The sequence below is a fragment of the Acomys russatus genome, chromosome 11 (assembly GCF_903995435.1).
Source record: "Acomys russatus chromosome 11, mAcoRus1.1, whole genome shotgun sequence".
Lineage (NCBI taxonomy): Eukaryota > Metazoa > Chordata > Mammalia > Rodentia > Muridae > Acomys > Acomys russatus.
This window is the reverse complement of record NC_067147.1, coordinates 50,979,726-51,002,215: the sequence shown is the minus strand read 5'-3', so window position 1 is coordinate 51,002,215 and position 22,490 is coordinate 50,979,726. Positions and strand designations below refer to the sequence as shown.

At 40.9% G+C, this 22,490-nt stretch overlaps 1 protein-coding gene across 1 annotated transcript in view; it reads right to left on the bottom strand.

The window, feature by feature from the left end:
• The window catches only part of Pcdh15 (protocadherin related 15), a 428,603-nt gene that overhangs the window by 281,465 nt on the left and 124,648 nt on the right, over window positions 1-22,490 (bottom strand). The window contains exons 8-9 of the mRNA XM_051153212.1: window positions 4,354-4,560; window positions 791-811 (exon numbers count right to left, since the gene is read on the bottom strand). Of these exons, the coding sequence (XP_051009169.1) occupies window positions 791-811; window positions 4,354-4,560 (228 nt within the window). The remainder of the gene's footprint in view (window positions 1-790; window positions 812-4,353; window positions 4,561-22,490) is intronic.

Below are 22,490 nucleotides of genomic sequence, written 5' to 3'. Positions count from 1 at the left end.
GCTTCATGTGGTAGCCATGTCTATGTGACTCTAAAATGCACTTCAGTTTGTTCAATATACAGAGTTTACTAATGAATAATACTTTTCTATAACACAAGACAATTTATTTTACTCTAAAACACCCATGCAGTAAGCACCACAAATATAATTTGTTGATATATTACTTTGTAAACTGTTTGGGCAGAGCAAAATAAACTCTAGTACGTTCACAAAACTGGAAAAAGTAAGCACAAAAATAAATGTATATGCATAAAAGGTAAGTGAATATTTGAATGTAAAATAAAATAAAGCTTCTTTATATAGACCTGTGTTCTCATGGCTGTTTTTAAGATTTGAAAACAGTTAGATATCTAAATGAGTCAAATGTTATCACAGACATGCAAGATAATATGCATGTTTGCATATGTGCTCATAAGACATGTCTATAGATGTGCCCATATACATATATGCATATTCATGTGCATATATACACATGACAGGAAATTATACGTTATAATCTAACTTGTCAGCTTTATTTAATGAGCAGTAGAGGCCTAGAACACCTAGGCCAATATTACTCCACCTCAAATTTGGAACCTTTTAGGAAAAAAAAAAAAAATGCCATGATCAATTTTCAGTGTCTGTCAGAGACTAAAAAACCACTAATATTTAAAGAAAATTTAACAGATCATTTGTTGACTAAATTATCACTTATGTTAGTAAGTGATAATCAAGTTTTATTTGGGAAGAGAAAGAACTAGAAATGATTCACAGCAACTGGCAATCACAAAACCAACACCCTAGTACCTACAGGAACTCCACCAGGTGGTACCTACATGTAAATGAAACATGAATAAACATGGTAAGCATATAGGACATGCCCACTCAATGCACATAAATACACAACAATAAAGAAAAAAGATGAAGAACACTTAAAGTAACAGCAGTGCCCATGAGATATACAATCATTTCCTTTAAGAACTTATATATATATATATAGTTATAAAAATATAGTTATAAGTATATAATATCTTAAAAAGTATATTAGGTATCTTATTCATCAGCATTCACACTGAATTGTTAGTGAATCACTACCATTAAACAAGATAATGAATAATATTTGTTGATACAGGCGGGAATACTGTTAAATGTTATAAGTAACCATTTCGTGTATGTGTGAAGTGATGTAAGTAACATTTCATGTCTAGTGCATGCTGATATATGAAAAGTAAATATGGATACAAGAATGTTCTCTTTAGTATTTTTATAGTCTTACAATGATGCTCAGAATGACTTTTAACTCTAAGTCCATACTATAAATGGCACTATAATTCAGCAAGCTTGGCTCTTATTTCTTAAAATCATGTCTCACTTTTTCTTGGTAGGAGGAAGAAGCCAAATTTACTATCTGTAGGAATAAATCCAGTTGGCTCAACCATCAGCATATGCCCTTCTCCTTGGCTGTTCCTGAAATAGCCCAAAGGAATCTACTCCTACACTGAGACCTGGCTTCTCCTGATTGAGGCCAATCTCTGTTTGTATTGGTAACATCTGCTTGAGGTCACTCATTTCTGTAGGTCTTATTAGGTCCCGCCCTGTGCTGGCTCTTCTTACTAATTTTAGCTCCCAGAACAACATCTTAGTGGATAGGAAAGACTTTGATAGTAAGTTGAAACACACACACACACACACACACACACACACACACAATATATATATATAGATATTTAGAAACTCCTAGCAAAACCAATTTCTTCTTTTAAAAAGAAGTGTTTGAATGAAAAAAAAAACATGATTCAGACAGATGAATATCCATCTTCAAACATATTAATGTCAATTTTGTGTTCCCATAAACTCACATTTAAATATAATGGATGAGTTGTAAGTAAGTGGCTTATTTCAATATGGTAAAGAGTTGTCCAATCATTGACTGGAAAGACAGTGAATACCTACATCGACTAATTTACTAGCGTTGGAATATCAAAGCATGCATTTGATGTCCTTAGTCATTCAACCATGTCAGAGTTTAGTAGTAAATTGGACAGTTGCCAAAATCTATCAAGGGCTGGGAAATCACAGGAAGAATAAACAAGTTATCATGATTTGCGACCTATTATGAAGAGATTTAAGACCAGTGAGGGGAAAAGACTAATATTATAAAATAAGAAGTGTATTAGAGATAGCCACCAAAAAGGTACATGCACCTCAGCTTGGACCATGAAAGAAAAAAAAAATGAGGCTTGAATGAGAAACCACCAGAGGTGAATCACAAACACCGAGCAATGTGAGCTAGCCAAAATGGTGTATAGAAAATAGGACGAAACACCTCAAATCATACAAAAGTGAAGCAAAATCATTTAGCTAAGACAGAGCTGGGCAATCAGGAGACGAGCCAGCGGTTGCTCAAGGTCAGCAAGACGTTTCAGAGCTTGAAGAGGGGAAAATGTGCAGATAACAAAAACCAAGTGCCATGTGCATGGGACTGGGTATTCCTCTGCAGAACAGCACCCACCTCCAATGTCTCAAAGTATCTCAGCTACGAAGAAATCTACAGGTTTGTATTCCAATATAAAAGTTAGATTTAAAAATAACATGAAGTATCATACAGACATGCCAAGAGTTTTCTGAAAAGCCATTCAATCTCTCTTTCTAAAATAAGGGAATTGTAGCAGTGGGATATTCAGCATGTTGTCAATCATAGACCAAGAACTGGACTGAACTGTTGTTCAAAATATGGTTTGAGATTTAAAAATAGAAGAAATGAGGAAGGACCAAAAAGCTAGACAAGAGTCAGAAAAGCGAGTGAAAAGACCAAGAGCAGAAGAGAGCACTTAGAAGGAAGAGTGTATGGTGGGAGGTAGGGGCACAGGGGTTGTCAGTCTCAGCGGACAAAAGGAACCCAGATGTATCTTCTTGTGACTGCAGTGACGAACCTTTCTCTGAGCAGCAGAAAAATTTTAAGCACATTCTAGAGCAGCGCTGTCCATTTAGCCAAGTGTGATATCGATAGTTGTCAATTAAGTTTATAAAATATTAAAGCCAGGTGTTGTGGTGCGGGCCTGACATCCCAGGGTTTGTGAGGTGAAAACAGAACGATGGAGAGTTTAAAGGGGGGGGGTCAGGACAGCTGTGGGACCTCATGCCTCCTCAGGACACTGCTATGCTCCCCTCTTCCACCAATAGCTTGCTTTCATTGTTAGTATTATATTAGCCTCTTGGCTACAAAGGTGTCACTTCCATTTCTCCCATAAAAAATGTTGTCAAACTTCCTCGCTTTGCTGCTTTTCCTCCGTAAGTTCCTAGAGGCCTCTGGGTTGACTGGCATGGATTTTCTGTCCAGTCTTCATATGAAATCACTCTGGCCAGTGAGATACATCACTCTCTCTTTGCCCAGCTGGACTATTTTCCACTCATACTGACAGGGTCAATACTACAAGACCAGAAGTCAGCCAGATGTGACGTGCAGGCATAGAAACCTCAGCAGCCATTAGCTTAAGTCATTTATGGGTCAATGGCCCCCAAGGTGTCTTTTTTAATAATGTGCCATTATAATGGAAGGAAATCCCAAAATGCCACTATGGGTTTCTTTCAGAAATAGTTTTCTTTTTAAATGATTGACTCATATTTTTTTGTTTTCACTTTTTTGTTGTATTTGTTTATTTATGTGTGTGATATATGTGTGCGTTTTCATGGCATATGTGTGTGTGGTGTATGTTTGGATTATGTGTGGGAGTGGTGCATGTGTGTGATACACAAACATGTCTGCCTCTGTGTGTGTGTGGTATACACTAATATATGCCCATGTTTGGGTATGTATCCACTCATAGAGGTCAGAGGTCAAACTCTCATATTTTAGCCACAACTTACTGATAAGGGGCTTTCATTGGTCTGGGGCTTTCCTACTGGCTAGCCTTTCTTTATGTGGGTGCTCAGAATCTGAACTGAGGTCTTCCCAATTGCCAGGAAGAGTCTCCCTCCTTAGTCCTGCTTTCATGATTTTCTATTCACTTTGTGACGCCATTATTTTCCCCATCACATATCAAAACAGCTTTCAATTTATAGTAACACAAAAGACCATCCTGGGGGATTTAGCAAGCACCAAGTGAACAATTAATTGGCTTTCATGCGCACAGCAGCTACATTGAAGAATGGCTATTACACTAAACACACTTTTAAAAACACCTCTGATTTGGAATATCAGCTATTAGCTCTAAGCACTAAACTACAGGACTAAGATTCACTCCACTGATTTCTTTTTTTTTTTTTTTTTTCTCTGCTTTGTAGTTCGGGTGGTTGTTACTTTGTACCACTTACTCTAAACACATATAGAAGAGGATATCAACAAATAATTGCAAAGATATTTATGAAACTTACGTCTTCTATGTCTTTGTCCAGGGCTACAATTCTCAGAGGGGTGGTTAAGTTTAGGCTCTCAGAAATGGTGGCTCCAACTGGGGCAGATTCCAGGATGTATCCTTGGTAGCTGGGCATTGTGAAATATGGGCTCTGATTGTTTTCATCCAGAATTTCGATGTGTAGACTAGCAAAGGCAGGAAGCGGGTGCCCGTTGTCCTGTTCAGCCTGAAAATGAAATAATAATTAGCTATGATGTCCTCTGGAGCGACACTTTTCGTGCCACAGGCATGGACTCTCTTTACCATTGGTCCTTACAAAGAGACAACCTGCTCTAACAAGGAGTAGAAAATATAAACGAGGGACTGGAGAGATGGCTCCTTCTTTAAGAGCACTGGCTGATGTTCCGGAGGACCAGGATTCAATTCCCAGCACCTGGGCGGCAGCTCACAACTGTCTGTAACTCCAATTCCAGATTATCTGTGGCACCTTCACACAGACATACATGTAGGCAAAACACCAATGCACACAAAATAAATAAGTCTTAAAAACAAAAAGAAAACATGAACGAAAACACAAGTGGAGAGCCTTTATTGCTTAATCACCTTTCTCCAAATTTCATGCTCATTTCAGAAAATTATATTGCAGCACTATAGATAGTAGAGAGATAAGTGTATTGGGACACAATTAGAAATACAGAATTTGGATAAAATTGAGTTGATGACAATTTGAGGATACAGGGAAAAAAGGAGATTTTTATCACCCAAATAAAAATCTACGCATCTCTTTCTCTTTTCAGTGGCTTCTTATTCCACACTGGAGATCAACTGCTTGTTGTCCTGTGAAGTGAATGTGTGTATACCAAAGTCATACATAAAAATCCTAAGCCAAAAGGCAGTAATGGGTGGAGCTTTGGCGGCTAGTATGTTGACAGAGGAACAGTATGGATCAGTGAGATTTTTGTTCCTAATAAAGAGGACACAAGTGGCTGTGAGGAGGCTGGCTTGTCATCTCAGCACTGCTAGGTAGCCTCAGGAGCTTAAGAGTTCTAGAACAGTCCAGGCTACACAGGAAGACCCATCTCCAAAACCAAAGAAACATGCAAAATTCCTAGGAGACCCCTGGGCTTCTGCCACCACAAGAGAGCAAAGCACAGAAATGCTGTGTGTGAAAGGGTGCAGCCTTGGCAGAATGAACCTGCCAGAGCCTGGTCCTCAGATTCCAGAGGCCAGAACGGTGAGAGATGCATATCGCTGGCAAGCCACTGGCACTATGCATCTTGTCCTGGCACAGACCCAAGTATTTGTTTTGCATAAGTTAACATATTAAAACTGCACTTATCATTCAGAAAAAGGGCTTGAAAAATCACAACCACAAGTGAAAGGGACATTTTCACCATAACTTTTAGCAGTTAAATAATTTCTAAGATTGTTTATCAGAATTACATTACTCAAGTATACCTGAATAAAAAAACTCTACTCACATATGTGCTCTTTTTCCATTTATTTTATTCTTTTCTGGGATGTCCCTTCTCCACTTCTGAAGGACACAGAGTGGGAAGTGCGGAAAGGGACATACACCGAGCTCCGAGGGCAGCAGAATCCATCACCGCGATCACTGGGGACACATGTGACAATCACGTTGCCCTCGTATCCCACACCTGGGCTTCTAAACTAGGCGCACCTTCCATTCCTTTTCTTTAACATTTCCATCAAGTAAGAAGGTGAACAAAAATCCCTGCCACCTTTAGGTAGAGTTGATGACTTTGCACCAAGGAAACGCCCCAGACTGGTTACTACAAGCACTTACTACTTACCTTTAAGATGAACGTCACAATCAGTAATTTTAAAGTATGATCATTAGTAAATGGACAGCAAACTGTCCTGTAATGCACTTAGAACCATCATTGTGTATTTTTTATTAAATAGTTTTTACATGTACATTTATATTATTACACATACGTACAATAAACTACCTACAGCAAGAAGGACCGTGTATTTTACAATATGCTGTTGCCCCTACTTTGGTGTTGATTTCTCATTTGTACTGTTATTTTATGCTTTTACATTATCACTTAACACTAGAATGCAAAAGAGTCCTTGGTGTAAGGTGTTCTGGGCTGCACTCCTCAATGAAGTTGACCCCAGAATCAGCCTGTGACTGTTGACATCATCAGTTCAGAGGTCACTGTGCTTTCAGGGATTGGGATTAATTTGTGCTGAGCTGTGGACTTTTTAGTGGATTCTAGGGCATTTAACAGGTCTTATGGAGATGACTGACAAGAAAAGGAGAGGCAGTGCACAACCAGAAAATACCACCCATCACTATAGAAATGGACGTTTCCGACACAGCATTTCCACCCAGTTTCATGGCCTGCTGGAGGCAGAGATGCTCTGTGCCAGGCCTGTGGGCATTGAGCGGGTCACACACAAAGGTCTTACTGAACAGGATTTCTTTCTTTCTGCTTTATTCTTGTTGTTCTAATAGCTATAGTAAGTGTTGTCTGGAGATACCAGCAACGGAACACCAATCTGCACATTGTACAATCTATTTCCCCTCATCCACATTAAGTTCTACCAGAAGTACAGCAGTCCCGTGTCTAGTGATATGTGCCCAAAGCCATTTTCATTCTTATGACATCTGCCTCTCTAGATATAAAACCATAGACCTCTGCACTGGGGGAAACTAAGCATGTTGGCTCATGTTCAGTGCTGTGCGGTGTTTAAGACACAAACAGTTGGAGCCGAGAGAGCTCCAGACGCGTGGGAAACTGCACCGAGAAATTTGCAGAACACTAAGGAAGGGAAGGTGGATGGGCGGGACTGGTCCAGGAAGAAATAAGCAGACAATTAGTTTCTATTCAATTGAAAGTGCAGCATTGGAAAAGTCACAGTATCACACTTTGTTCTTCATTAGGCTCCCCGTGTTCTTAGGACTCTGACTTACCCTATTCTACAGTGGTCAGAAGGGATGGGAGGCTTAAGAAAGAGAGGCAAGTGAAGACGGTGGCATTTAAAGCCATTTACTCTCATAAAAGAATGTCATTAACATTGACCAGTGTGGGTGGTTAGAAGTAGAAAAGTGTGTTTGAAAGGCAGAGTTTGGGTGCTGGCAAGGTGGCTCAGTGAACATGAGGACCAGTGATGGTTTCCAACATCACACAAGAAGCCAGGCACAGTTGGGCATGCCTCTAATCTCAGCATGGAAGAGGGGGCAGGGCAGACAAGAGGATGCCCAGAGCTCAGTGCCCTGATAGCATTGTCAAACCAGGATGCCCCGGGGTCAGTGAGAGACCTTGGTTCAAAATGTATGATAAGGACTGAGGAAGACATGAAATATTAATCTCTGCCCTCGGTATGTATGCACATACACACATACACATGATCAACTGCATACATACATGTGTGTGTATACAAATGAACGTAACAAACGCATGTGCGCACTCACATACACACACACTCACACATGCACACAAGATCACCTACATACATGCGTGTACATACACAAATGAACATGCTCACACACACTCACATACACACACAAACACACACACAAACATACACACACACACACAATTAATGACCCACATTTGTTTGTAAAAATTATGGGTATAAGTATCAGTTTTAGAAAGAAAGGTGAAGTAAAACTAAAGCTGAACATGGCCATGTTTAAATATCACGCAATTTACTGACATCTCAAGGATGAAATGCTGGAAGCATTCCGCTGTTCTTAAAATAGGGGAACAGCTCTAAGTTCTGAGCCCCTGGCATTCAAGTAGCAGCAATGCAGAATAACTTTGTTTTCTTTCTTTTTGAGATGGCATTTTAATTCAGGCACAGGCTGGCTGTGAGCTGAGAAAACCTTCTGTTTCTGCCTGTAATGGGCTGGGATAACAGCAAGCCTGTGGTGCCACAGTGGTTTTCCAAGCCTTTGCATGTTGGGTAGTAGTGGGTAGTTTAACAAGTGGATACGATAAGCTTCACGAGGGTGATATAAAAGCACATTTAAATATATTCCACCAAAAGAGAATGGATTCTCTCCGTACAATGTGTGCACCCAGCAAAAAGTCTCCTTGGAACAACTTTTCTTTTTTTCCTTCCTATTTGTGAGCAATTAAGTGGCTCACTAAACAGAAAGGGACTTTATTTATATACAAACAAGAACTTGGAAACATAATAACTCTTCCTAAAAAACCATGACTTAAAAAAAAACATTTCTAAAGTAATGTTTTTCAAATTGAAAATGGATATTTTAATATAATGGATCTCGATTGTTGTTTCCTGTCCTCTACGACTCTCAGGTCCTCCCAAACACCTAACATCTGAATCTGCCACCTTTTCTGTACTTCATTAGAAAACAAACAGGCTTCTAAGGAATAAAATAAAATAAAATAAAATAAAATAAAATAAAATAAAATGTTGTAAGATTAAAAAAAAAAACACACACTTGAGTGGAGAGTGGGATATGACTTTCTCATGTACTCTGGTGCCTCACATTTGACCATGTCCCCTGGAGGGGGAGACCTGGTGGCACTCAGAGGAAGGACAGCAGGTTACCGAGAAGAGACTTGATACCCTATGAGCATATACAGGGGAAGGTAATCCCCCTCAGGAACAGTCAAAGGGGAGGGGAATAAGGGGAAAAGAGGAGAGAGGGAAGAATGGGAGGATACAAGGGATGGGATAACCATTGAGATGTAACAAGAATAATTTAATAATAAAAAATTTAAAAAAAGAAATGTTTATCTTTAAAACCTGTAACCTGTTATATTTTAGAATTTATCTGTTTTTGTGATTAATTGGGCTCTTTTGACTATGAGGTAATTTCCTTTTCTCAGAAGTATAAATTCAGTCATCAACAATAAATGGTGCTGAAAACTGGAAACTTGACTTCAGCTGAAGTCAAGATGTCTAATTTCATCTACCTTTTCTCTTGAAAAAAAAAAAAAACCTGAATAGGTCAAAACAACCAAACAGAAGGAAAAGAATCTAAGAAAAGATTAAAAAAAAAAAAGAGAGAGAGAGAGGTAAGAAACAGACCCACTTGCTTACACACTCAGGAATCCCATAAAAAACACAAAGCTAGATTCCATAAAGTATACACAGTGGACCTATAAAATTTAAAAAAAAAAAAAAAGAAAGAAAGAAAGGGAAAGAGAGGAAAATAAAATAAAAATGAATAAAAATAAAAGATAAAGGAAAAGAAATGAAAAACTTTGACACAACGTTATGAGTCATGAAACTTCCAAAGTTGCAATTTGTTGTTGTTGGTGGCTTTGTGTGTGTGTGTGTGTGTGTGTGTGTGTGTGTGTGTGTGTGTGTGTGTTTCCTTCCTGGCCATCTGCTGGGCACGCAGCCTACCCTTAAAAGTAGTTTGCTTTCCCCAGTAAGACTCCTTTGGGAAAAAAAAAAACCTTAATTTTTATTTGCAAGTGATTATTAATTACAGATTTCTTCTGGGTTAGGGAATGGGCCATGTGTCCACTTTGCCTTTCAGCTGTAGCACCCCATCTGGTGCAGACATGCGCAGGCCTGTGCATGTAGCCTCAGTCATTGTGAGTTCACATGACCTTCAGCAGTGGGGTGCTGAGAAGGCCTGGGTTTTTCATGGCCTCCATCCCCTCTGGCTCTTACACTCTCCCAGCCTCCTCTTCCATGGTTTCCCTGAGCTCTGAGAAGAAGGGATGATAGAGAAATCCTCTTTGGGGCTGAGTGTTCCAAGGTCCCTCGCTCTATGAATATTTTCTGGCCATGGCCTCTGCCATCTACTTCAGCAGGAAGCTTCTCTGATGATGGCTGAGCAAGGTATTCATTTAGGAGTAGAGCAGAATGTCATTGGGAGTGATTTTATTTCTAAGTTCTTTGAGTGGGACAAGTAGTATTTGATTTTCCTAGGTTCCTGCACTATCTCGTCTGAGGTTATTGGTTATTCACGCAGGGTTGGGTATGGGTGCCGCCAGCTCATGGAATTAAAATTAGGTCAAATCAGATGTTGGTTGGTTACTCCCACAAGCTTGGTGCCAACATTGCACTAGCATAGCCCACGGGTAGGGCAACACTGTAGATCAAAGGGTTGGTGGGCTGTTGTTTACTTTTCCTTCGTGGTAGCATGTATTTTCTAGTACCAATAACACTCATAAAGGACACTTCATCCAATCACAGAGACACTTGCTCAACCTTGATGTCCCTCAAAAGACGAATGTATAAATCAAATGTGCATTTGCATATTTGGAATATTACTCAGCTGCTGAAAAATGAAATTGTGAAGTTCCCAGGTAGATGGATGGAAATAGAAAGAAAAAAAAAAAAAAGCCATGAGTGAGGCAACACAAACCCAGAAAGTCAAATATAGTATGTATTAACTTATATGTAGATATTAGCTATTAAGTCAAAGATAAGCAAGCTAAAATCCATAGACCCACAGAGGTTAGGTATAGAGTAAGGGACTTCGGTGGGGAGGTGCAGACAGATCTTCCTAGGAAAGGTAAATAGAACAGATAGTTATGGATGGACTGGAACAGGAAAATCAAGTGGGGAGGGGTATGAGGGAGGAAATACTGAAAGAGACAGCTAAAATGAAGGGCCAATTAAGGATATTATGGAGACCTGATACAGGAGAAGCTTCATTATATTGATACATATATGAAGGTGATCTAAGTGAGACATAAAAATGACAGAGGAGACTGAGTCCCAAGTAGACATCACTTGTCACAGAATGAACTCCAGTATCAGGAATGGGTTACATCTAACCTAGTTATTGGTCACAGGGGTCACATGGGAACCCTTAATCAACCAGGATGTTGCCAAAGCTAATGGTTGCTCTCTACAAACCGACAACAAGGCCATATTGCTGAGACTAAAACCTACGTAATCCATTGAACATGGAAAAGTCAAGCTGGTGTCGACCTAGTGCCTTCACCTCATAGGCTAACACTCTTGGTGCCACAGAGTATTTCCAAGTATCTACAGAACATATTGTTGGTCGTTGTACCTTGGCGTCACCATTTGGATTCAGCTGTTGTCAGTCCCCAGTGGCATGGCTTGACTCTTTTATTCAAAGCAATGTGTGTCTTCAGTTCCTATTTTATGTGGCCTGCTGTCAGCATTTGATGTGTTAGTCACCATCAGGCATAACCCTTGCTCTTAGGTACCTGTTGTCTCACTGTCCACACTGGCTGGCACTAGAATCAGGCCTTTGCTGCACTCCTTCTTTGTGTCTACCCTCTTACTGTTCTCCTCTTATCCCACAGGTTGTGAATGTTTCCATGAGCTTTTTTTTTATTTACATCCTCACCTCACTTTGAATCCTGTAGTTGACATCCAACTGTGCATTTCATAACGCTTCTTGGACAGCCAATAGATTTCAGATGGAAACTTTACAAAAGTCAACTCTAAACCCAACCACAATCCCACAGTTCCAAGCAGTATTTTCTACTTTGATTACAGTTTCATGTTGACAGTTTCTGAAGCCAAGAACCCTGAGGTCATCTAACTGTCCACTTCCTCTCCTAGCTCATGTCTAACTTATGAAGAAATCCAGTGACATTTACTATGAAACACAGTCATGAACCAACTACTACCTTTGCCTATGGACTATTTAACCTTCTCAGCCTAGTTCTAGACTTGATTGTTGGGCATTCCCAGTATGTCAACTAGGTTTTGTCAAACAATAGCTCTATTTTTATAAATTTCCTAGTTTTTCTTTTATTTTTTCTTTTCCTCTTTGGCACTGTGTAGACTACGGAATGAGGAGCTTGCTTGTGCTAGGCAAACGCACTACCACTGAACTGTTCCTAGCTCCACTTTAATTTCTAATACGCTTCAGTGAGTTCCAGATTACCCCAGGCCCCACAGGGTCTGCCTACTGTGCTCTCTGTCCCGGTGCCCCTGTGTGGTGCCACTGCCATTCAATTATGCTGCTAAATTATAACCTTCTGGATCTTTCCTCTTCTGAAATGTTCTTTTCATAGATATCGCATGGATCAAACACCTTTTAATGCATGGCCTATTTGATCACCTTTTAATTAGCACACTATTCTCCTAGAATTCCTTCCTCGCTTTACCTGTTTACAACTCCTAAAACACTGATAAAATGTATACCATCTTGTCATTCATTATAAAAATGTTGCCATAGAAGACAATTTTCAATGTCTGATAGGCCGAAAATGTATGTGGTTTCAGAATGTTGGAAGTGGAGGTGTGACTCTCAGGAGTTCAAGTCAGCTTAGTTACTTAGCAAGAACTGAAGGGCAAGCCTGGGCTACATGCCATCCGGTCTCAAAGGAACAATCTGGCTATAGATATCTATATTCAGAGTCTGGAGTTCTGAGATTTGCCTTTGAAAACCAGGAGTTCAAGGACAATTTACTGGCCAGATGTGATAGCACAAATGTTAAATCCCAGGACTCAGGAATCAGAAGCAGGTTTATCTTAAGGTATTCAAAGCCAGTCTGGTCTATGTAGCAAGTTCCAGGCCAGGCAGAGCTACACAGTGAGACCATACCTCACAAGCAAGCAAGCCAGCAAACAAAATATTACCATCATCCTGACACAGCCACACCACACTCTTGTGGAAAACATGGGTCTAGCATTGCAGCTTGTCTTAGAAAGACCGACGGTGGTTAATTCACTGAAAACAAGCCCCAAGTGAACAGGTTAACTCTGCCCAAACCTCCTATGCAAGTGGTTATCACTCATTTCATTTTTGAAATAGAATTTTTAAGTGAAATACGATATAATAATATTTAATTATATATAATAATTTTAAGTTAAATACTATATAATGTACTCTGCCTTTTCCTCCCTCTAATGATTACAGTCTAATATATCCTATTCACTTTCTGATCTCTGATGGCTTCTTTTTCATACACACACATGTTACATATATATATATATATATGTATATATCATATATTATATATGTATGGCCTGCTGTATATCCTATAAGTGTGAACATGCGACCCATTTAATCCAATGAGTGTAATTTATATATTTGATTTCAGGGCTGACCACTTCGTATTAGACCACTAATTACTGGTCTCATCTCTGGAGAAGACAATTTCTCTTGCTCTCGGCATTTCTTAGTTGTCTGTGATTCTTTATCTAGGGAAAGGGCCCCATGTGATTTGGCCCTTCCATGTTAGCATGTTGGCTGATGTTTACTTCCTCAGGTCTTGGTAGATAGACATAGAGCTGAGGTATCACAGGTGTCTTCTTCCCTGACATTTCTAGCCAACATAACCTCACAGAGGATTCACTGGTCCTCGGGCTCTAATTATCTTTCTGCCCACTTTACTAAGAAGTTCCCTGAATCTTAGGTGCCGGAGTTGTGCTATGGATATATACACTGGGGCTCTGTTCTCTGCTTTTGGAAAACTGAAGTTTTCTGTATCTCCATCTATTGAAAAGAAAATCTCCTCTGGTGAGGGTTGGGAGCTGCACGTATCTGTGGTCTAAGGGTATGTACTTAGAATGCTGTTAGGTGTTGTGCTGATTTAGTACAGTGGCAGTGGTAGGCTGTTCCCTAAGATCCATGACTTCACTGACCCCAGGTAGTTGGTTATGTTTCTAGTATCAGCCATGATTTTCTGCCTATGAAGCAGGATTAACATCTAATCAGATAGCTGTTGGTTACTGCCGAGACATGAGTGCCACTATTACACCCTTAGAGTTATCACGCCATGCTGGTGGGATGTTGTTGTGGTGGTGTTTGTTTGTTTGTTTTATCAAGGCAGGGCTTCTCTGTGTAGCCTTGGCTATCCTGGACTTGCTTTGTAGACCATCCTAGCCGCCCTGCTGTATTCTGTTGTTGTTGTTGTTGTGTTTTATAGGAATTACAGTTGGGTAGGACTATTGGTTGCTTCCCTCCTTCATAAACCTGTAGAGCATCTTTTGTATTGTGAAAGCTAGTGCTCCCTCAGGAACAAGGTTTTCAAGTTACAGCTAGCTCAGCTCCTCCAGGTCTTATGTTGGAAATACATGGTATTTTCCATTACAGGAAACCATTACCTTAAATCTCTGGAAAGAAACAAGGGTAACAGCAATAGCCTTATTTTGAGGGGCTGGGAAGGTATTGAGCCCCCACCTACAACTTGAAAGGCAGTTTCTTCGGCTGGTATCATTGTTAGCCCTAGTGGTTGTGTGTGTGTGTGCGTGCGTGTGTGTGTGTGTGTGTGTGTGCATGTGTGCGTGTGTGCAAAATAATTTTAGGTAAATTAGTAATATGATTTCTTATGTATTTTCATCAATGCTATTTTACCCTCTTTCCTTTCTCTCAGTTCATATTGCTATCCTTCTCCCCTTCCTGATTTTAAGTGTTCCCCACTTCATTTTACTTATGACCTCATGCAAATTTCTTATATCCTGGTATTCTCTCTCATTTGAGCAATGCCTCCAATTTCAATTTGGGCTTAAATTTAGACATCTTATAGGGAGAGATGGCTTACAGCAACTCTATACTTCCTTGATCAAAGATAATAATAATATTAATAATTTTATTAAGTATAGTCTACTGCTTTGGATTACTTATAAAGTTATCCCAAATTCAAGTCTATGAATATAATTCAGTGGGCTAAGAATTAAAGGCCACATCAAGAAGTTTGGAAGCAAAGATACTAGAAATCTTCAAAAGCTCACAAAACATATAATAAATAGTACAAACAAAATACACAGAATTGTGTTGTGTACAGTAAAATCGATTTGTCTGCAGGGTCATAAATCCAAATGACTCTTTTCTCCTAGGAATAAATATATTTCTATTTGACAAAGAAAGATATCTTTGCCACTTAGAATACAGGAAGCACACTCTCAGAAGGCCTTACATTATGACAACATAATAAAATCAAGACTTTCCAGCTAGGGATTATTTTTAATACGATGAAATATATTTTACTTTTGTTTCAAGTTGCTTATCTGTTTGTAACTTATACACTGGAAACAGAATTTTTCAAAGCCCTCATGCATTTTTTTTTTCAGTAATAAAATCATTTCCTTTTGTTTGAACTTTAAAATACAAAATGGTGCGAAGATCCCAGCTATTTTCAGCAAATTGAAAAAGATCAATACAGTCACTCCTGGAAAGACCATGGCTTTGGAAAGGGTTTTGTCCATCTTGAGGTAGTTCTGAATTTTGTCCTCCCCCTACTGTGACAGGGGTGTTATGAGAGGGGGTTGACTTCATTCCCAAAGTAGCCTCAACTTTTAGAAAATGCCAGCCAAGTACCTTTTCTGAACTCATTGATAAATAATCCAATATGCTTTATATGACTGTTGAAGACCAACAATATAAAAATGATTGATGCAAACAAGGACTGGGGGGTATGCAGCAGAGGTTACTATTTCTCTTTTCTGCTATTGAGAAAAAAAGTTTTATTTGGCCTGGAGGTTTTCTACTATTCGTTTGAATATTTCTATGGAAAATCAAAGAATCACATGGAAAAAAAAAAGTTCCTTGGGTACAATCTGATGGATGATGGGGAAGTTTAAGAGTGGAAAGTGGAGGGTGAGGCTTGGGGTGAGTGATTCGGGGGATGAGTGTAGAATGAGGGTCAGGGCTGTTCATGTGAGAGAAAGGGAATGGGGGTAGGGTAGTCCGCGTGAGGACTGGAGTAGGTGCTTGCCAGGTCCATGTGGGAGAAGAACAGGGGGAGCTAAGGGGGTTCCTGTAGGACAACAGGTGGGGATGGGGGGGTCACGTGAAGAAGGAGATTAAGGGCTGAAGTGGGTCATGTAGAAGAGTAAGGTAGGGGCTGGGGTAGCTCATGTGGGGTGTAGAGTAGGATTTTAAGTGGTTCCTTTGAAGAGTTGGAGTCAGGGCTAGTGATGTTTAGTGGGGAGCGGAGTCGGGGCTGGGTGGTTCATGTGAGGTACGAAGTAGGGGCTAGAAGGGTTCATTGGGGCATGGAACGGAAAGTGGGGAGGTTCATGTGGGGTGCGGAATGGGGAATAGGGTGGGGTGTGGAGCAGGGGCTGAGGAGTGGAGGGCCTTAGCAACAGCCGAAATGCTGCTTTCATCGCAACATCCCGGGGGATTTGGACCTGCTCTTTTATCCGCTTTGTCCTCAAAGTGACCTGTCCAGGTAGAGAGGACTTACCAAAATTAAGATTCTGGAACGGGACTGAATAAATTTTCTCTCTTTCTCCAGGAAATGGCAGGTCAACTTGTGAGGAAAGGCAAGTGACCAAGCAGACTCTTGCCTCCCTGTGTATTTTGTCAACACGCATCCGGGCAGCCACCGCATTCACCTACCATTGATGTCTGGGCTCATTCTCCCTCCGGGATGAACAGTGCTGTGAGATAGAGGCGCCACACATCCATTTCTCTTACTGATACACAGAACCAGAGGGAGTCAACACACTATCCTATTATTACTTAGAGTATTTGGACATATTCCAGGACAATTTAAAAGTACAAAATATTTACTGTTGATGAAGTGAAAATCATGTTTTATGTGGTAGTGGACTAACGGAAAACAGAAGATGAACATTGACCACTGTGTCAAAGAGGTCGATGGGCTTTCAGAGAGTAGGTTTGTTTGTCTGTTTGTTTTTACAGAAAAAAATGAAGAAAAATTGTGATGTGTAATGAATGGAGGCTCAGGCCTGAACTCTCCATGGGAAACAGAGGAAGAAATTCATGTCCAGTCAACAGACCTTGACCGGAGCAGGGTGAGGGATTTAATTCTTTCCTAATTTGATGGTTTGAAGTGTGGCGAGGGATGGCCTGAGTGTCTATGTTTCGCAGTCGGTGTGCTCCTTACCTCTAAAGGGAAGGTGTCAGGAGGTGTGGCCTTGTGAGATACTGGTTGCTGACGGTTGAGTGTTCATAGATGGAATTAGAAGCGCCAAGCTAAGAGCATGCATTGGACTGGTCCGCGGCCCCCTGCACATATGTAGCGTATGCACAGCTTCATCTTCTTGTGGATCCCACAACTGGAGCCTGGCACAGGGCCCTGCTCTGACTCTGGTGCCTGCCTTTGGATCCCATCCCCCTAATTGGGTGGCCTCTCCTGGCCTTAGTGGGAGAGGATGTGCCTAGTCCTGCAGCCACTTAATGTATCAGGGTAGGTTGGTACCCATGGGGGACTTCCCCTTTCTCTGAGGAGGGTAGAATATAGAGATGGCTGTGGGAGGGAGGACTGGGAGGAGGGGAGCAGGAGGCTGCCATCTGGTTGTAAAATGAATAAATACATTTTAAAAATAAATTAAATTTAAATTTTAAAAAAGCACCACAGGGACTGAAGAGATGGTTCTGTAAAGTGAGCTTCTTGCGCCATTGGAGGACCTGTGTGCGGTTTTCAATGCTGTTTTTTTTAATTGGATTTTTATTATAATTTACTCACATTACATCCCAATTGTTATCCCCTCCATCTTATCTTCCTGTTCCCACCCTCCTCCCTCTCCAACCCTATTCCCCTCCCCTAGATTTCTGATGGGGGAGGGTGTCCTGCATCCCCTTCCTCTGTGTGCCCATAGGGCCTCCCTACCAAGGGGAAGGGATCAAATCTCAGGCACCAGGCACCAGATTCAAAGTCAGAGGCAGTCCTCTCTCTCTCCCTCCCCACCGTGGCTATATCTGAACAGAGGGGTCTAGGTTCTTTGCATGCATTGTCCTTGTTTGGTGCTTCAGTTTGTAAGGTCTCCTTGGGTCCAAATCTGCCAGCCTTGATGCCCTTCTTTATGTGGCTTCTGAACATTCAGGGTTCTTCCATCTCCCGACTCTTCCATACCACTCTCAGTGCTTCGCGCAGGGTCCAGTTGAGAGTCCTGGCATCTGTCTGGATCCCCCACTGGGTGGAGTCTCTCAGAGGACATCTATGTTAGACTAATATCCACTTACTAGTGAATATATACCATGCATGTCTTTCTAGGTCTGGGTTACCTCACTCAGGATGATCATTTCTAGCTCCATCCATTTGCCTGCAAATTTCAAGACTTCCTTGAGTAGGATTCCGTTGTGTAAATGTAACAGTTTCATTATCCATTCTTCCATTGAGGGACATCAAGGTTGTTTTTCAGATTCTGCCTATTATGAATATAGCTACTATGAACATAGTTGAGCAAACGTCCTTGTTGTGTGGTAGAGTATCCTTCGGATATATGCCCAGGAGTGGTGGGATTGTTTCTCAACTACTTGAAATTCTAACAGCAAGGGGTCTGACAGCCTCTCCTAGGATCTATGGATACTTATACACACGGGGCATACACACAGCTCAATGGATACCTATATTCATGTGGCACACATACAGATCAATAACTCTTGAAATCAGGGCCCTAGGTAGCCCCGTTACGCTCTTCTCACTGTGTGAGGAGATGTGACTCACTAATGAAGAAGCAATCTCGGTCGAACTCACCCCATGTCACTCAGACTACATAGAGGTGGGAGAGAGGGGAGAGAGAGAGAGAGAGAGAGAGAGAGAGAGAGAGAGAGAGAGAGAGAGAGAGAGAGAGAGAGAGAGAGAGAAGTGCTTGAGACCAGTTTGGGATAGATGGTCGTCTAGAGCACCTCACTAGAATAGACTGTGAAATATTCCTGGTTCAAGGGGAACACAGAAGAATAAAGGTACTAGGCAGATGTGGTCACACACACCTGTGATGCCACCACTTGGGAGGGACAAGTAGAAGGATCCAGGCTTTGAGATAAATCTTGTAGCTATGTGGTTCAAATATAGCCTGGCTAATATGCCTCTCTTGATAACTGGAAAAAGAAAGAAAGGAAAGCAAGAACACAAAGAAGGTGGGAGGAGGCGGGAAGAGAAGAGAATAGGTCCATAGGTCCAAGATTACATAGCCAAAATATTTCCAGAACCCTGAAGGAAGGAGATCCCTACTCTGTGGCAAGTGATTTTCCTGTAACTAGGGAGAGGAAGCCATGGGCAACATTTTATTTATTTGTTTTGTCCTAACATTTTGTTACTGAAGGCTCCTGTTTATTCTTTCCCAAGGGAATGGTTTAGAGAACCTTTCTTATTCTTATCTCATATTCCTCCTCCTCCTCCTCCTTCTCTCTCTCCCTCCCTCTCTCCTTCCCCCCTCTCTCCTTCTCTCCCCCCCTCCACCTCCCTCTCTTCCTTATATCCACTGGCAATATTACACATTACAGAAGGAAAACACAGTATCTTGTAAAGTACAACCCTTTTCAAAGATCTAATGAATCCTGACAGTTCATTCATTTCCGTAGGAGATTCCATCTTTGTATGTTGAGAAACTATGAAGGATGACAGGTGACAGGAGGCCTTCTGTGACCTTGAAGCCCGCAATGCTTCAACATGACAAAGTCTATGTTAAAAAAGAAACCACGTGAGCCTGGCAGGAAGGAGAGATGGTAGAGAGGTTGGAAGGCAACATGCAGAGGGGCATGTCTGTGGAGGCTTTAGAGACTCAATTGACAATGTGACAAGCTGCATGGGGTGCCTGGGAACACAGCTAAGGTTTGAGAGAGAGAGCCTGTGTGTGTGTGTGTGTGTGTGTGTGTGTGTGTGTGTGTGTGTGTGTGTGTGATGTAAACAGATCATCAGAGCACATGAGGCAGAGAAATAGACAGAGGAAATTATGCCAACTTCGGGGCAGATTATATGAGGGGCTTCATGAAAACGCCAGGAGAGAAAAACTTTTGAGAAGACAAGAATGTGCCGGCTTAGGTGACTAGTGATAAAATACTAATTCAAAGAGGAGTCAAGAGAAGACTTAGCTGTTCAAAAGAATGTTTATAGTTTGTTGTATCACTAACTTGGCGCAATTATATAAACTGGGAGTAGATTTCCAGGTGATAATTAGAAATATTCCTGTGGCCATCAGAAGGAAAATGTATTTGTGATTGTCTTGATCTTTTATATACTTGTAATCAGGACTGGATATGAAGAACTGAAAACTAATGAACTGTATATTTTAAAAATATTGATTCTAGTGATACACAGAGGGGCAGGAGTTACAGTAGCACAACCATTTCTTACGCGTAACTCTCACAGTGTTCAAGGTAAACATTTGTCTAGGACTGGTGCCAGGTGGAAACTAATATATCGTTTATTTAAATTTCTGCCTCACTTCCTTTTTCAAATACTTATGTTTTCCTTAGAAGAAAGGTAGTTCTTTGTGATAGTCATAATTAGCTTAAACTATGCATCAACATACACTTGACTTTTACTACAGGTTCTGTGTAGATGTTAAGCAGGGGCACAATATATAATATATATTAGCAAGGATGGAGATGTGTCTGTCAAGAACAGACATTGCTTTTTCAGAGGACCCAAGTTCGATTCCCACTACTGACATCAGGTGGCTTATAAGCACCTGTAACTCCAGGTTCAGTGGAGTCTGACACCTCTGGCCTCTTCTGGCACCTGAACTCACATGTCCATACGTACCCTCCCCACCTACGCATAATTAAAAATGATAGAAAATACTATTTAAAAATGTAGTCTCAACTATCATTTGTAAAGACCAAGAGAAATGCATGAGGAGTTACATTTAATATGGAGAAATCTCACTATGCTACAGTCAAACAGGCTATGAGGGGGCTTCTTACATATGGGCAAATTTTCCTAAGCAACTGTTTAATACCGTGACTTAGACCTCTGATCTGAAAAAGGAGGTAAAGTTCAAGGAGAAGGGAACCAAAGTAGCATGATTCATGATTCAAAGTGGCTACTAATGTTTAGTATATGTAGATATACATACATTCACATACATATATTCACATACATTAAAATACTATGTATATATTATATACAACATACAATGTAATTATACATTACACACACACACACACACACACACACACACACACACACATATTATAGCATACCTGTGGCTTGGAAGAAAAGTACATTAGGATGCAGCTGCTGAACACATGAACAAGCCGCGAGTGCTAGCAGGAAGCTCAAAGCACTATAATGCGGTATTTACAGTTTCACTGTGGCCCCTGCTTAATCAGGTTTTAATAAAAAGCTTTTAATCAAAAGGATTTAGATGAAATGCAATTATTCCTTAAGGAACCAAGAGACAGTGAATTATGAATAATGTGTTCACTTGATCTGCTTTAGTAATTCAAGATATTTTGCTTTGTATTAGATGCTAGTATACTTTATATACCCTGTACTAAAACAGTCACGAATTTCCTGTGATTTGTTAAAGACATTCGGCACATGCACTTCTTTGTATTTCTACCTCACAGGAAGTTTGTGGGCGGTGCCTTCCAGACGATCCAGCTGATGGATCAGTTATTTCATAGTCCAAACTGGGATGTTTTTCATAGTGTGTGTGTGTTATGGGTAATTATTCAAGGACCATGATCTACGGATGGGATTATTTTAGGACAAAGCAAATGCCTGATTCTTACTGTCAGTGTGCATTACCTTTTCAGTATCCTCAGATGAGAGCAGCCAATTAAAGGCGGGAGCCCTTTGCAGTGGAGCGCCCCTTTCTCGTTTTGTCTCCTTCGCGTGGGTTGTTCAGGTAGGCTGAACTTCCTAACTACCCGACGTTGTCTGCCAGGATTCCCCCTTTTCATTTTTTACTTGTCAGCATGCAGAATAAACCCCAGGCGGAGATAGCAAAAAGTAAAGATGAGAAGTACCTGGTTCGTGACGCAAACCAACTCTTAGTGTGTTGGGTCACTCTCAAAGGCAGAATTTTCCATAAGTCCAGGGACTGACATTGTTGTGTTTTACTTTGCTCAGCTTCCCAAACAGAAATTTGGATCAAATTCAACAACATCAACAACAACAACAACAACAACAACAACAACACTTTCTATAGCCAACATAAACAAAGCACTAATATAAGGGAAAAAATAAAGAAAATGGCACATTTACTACTGAGGATTATGTCATTTCTAAGAGCAGTACTATGTGGCCCATGGTCACTCTTTCAATTGCTATTTTTGCTCATTGTCCCTTTATGGTGCCTTTGGCCCAAGGCAGTCTGGATCCAGGAACATCTATAAAAAACTTGTACTCTGGGTGAAGTGCTGCAAGTTGTACCGAAGAGTTGGGGGGATGGAAGATGCGGGCGGGGCGGGGGATGTCAGGAGCTCCACAAGGAGACTATCAAGGCTGGCTGGACAAACTGATGCACCAACCAAGGGCACTGCAAGCAGAGAACCTAGACCCCCTGCTCAGATGTAGCTCTCCACACGGGGAAGAGGGGAGAAGAGCCGGGAAC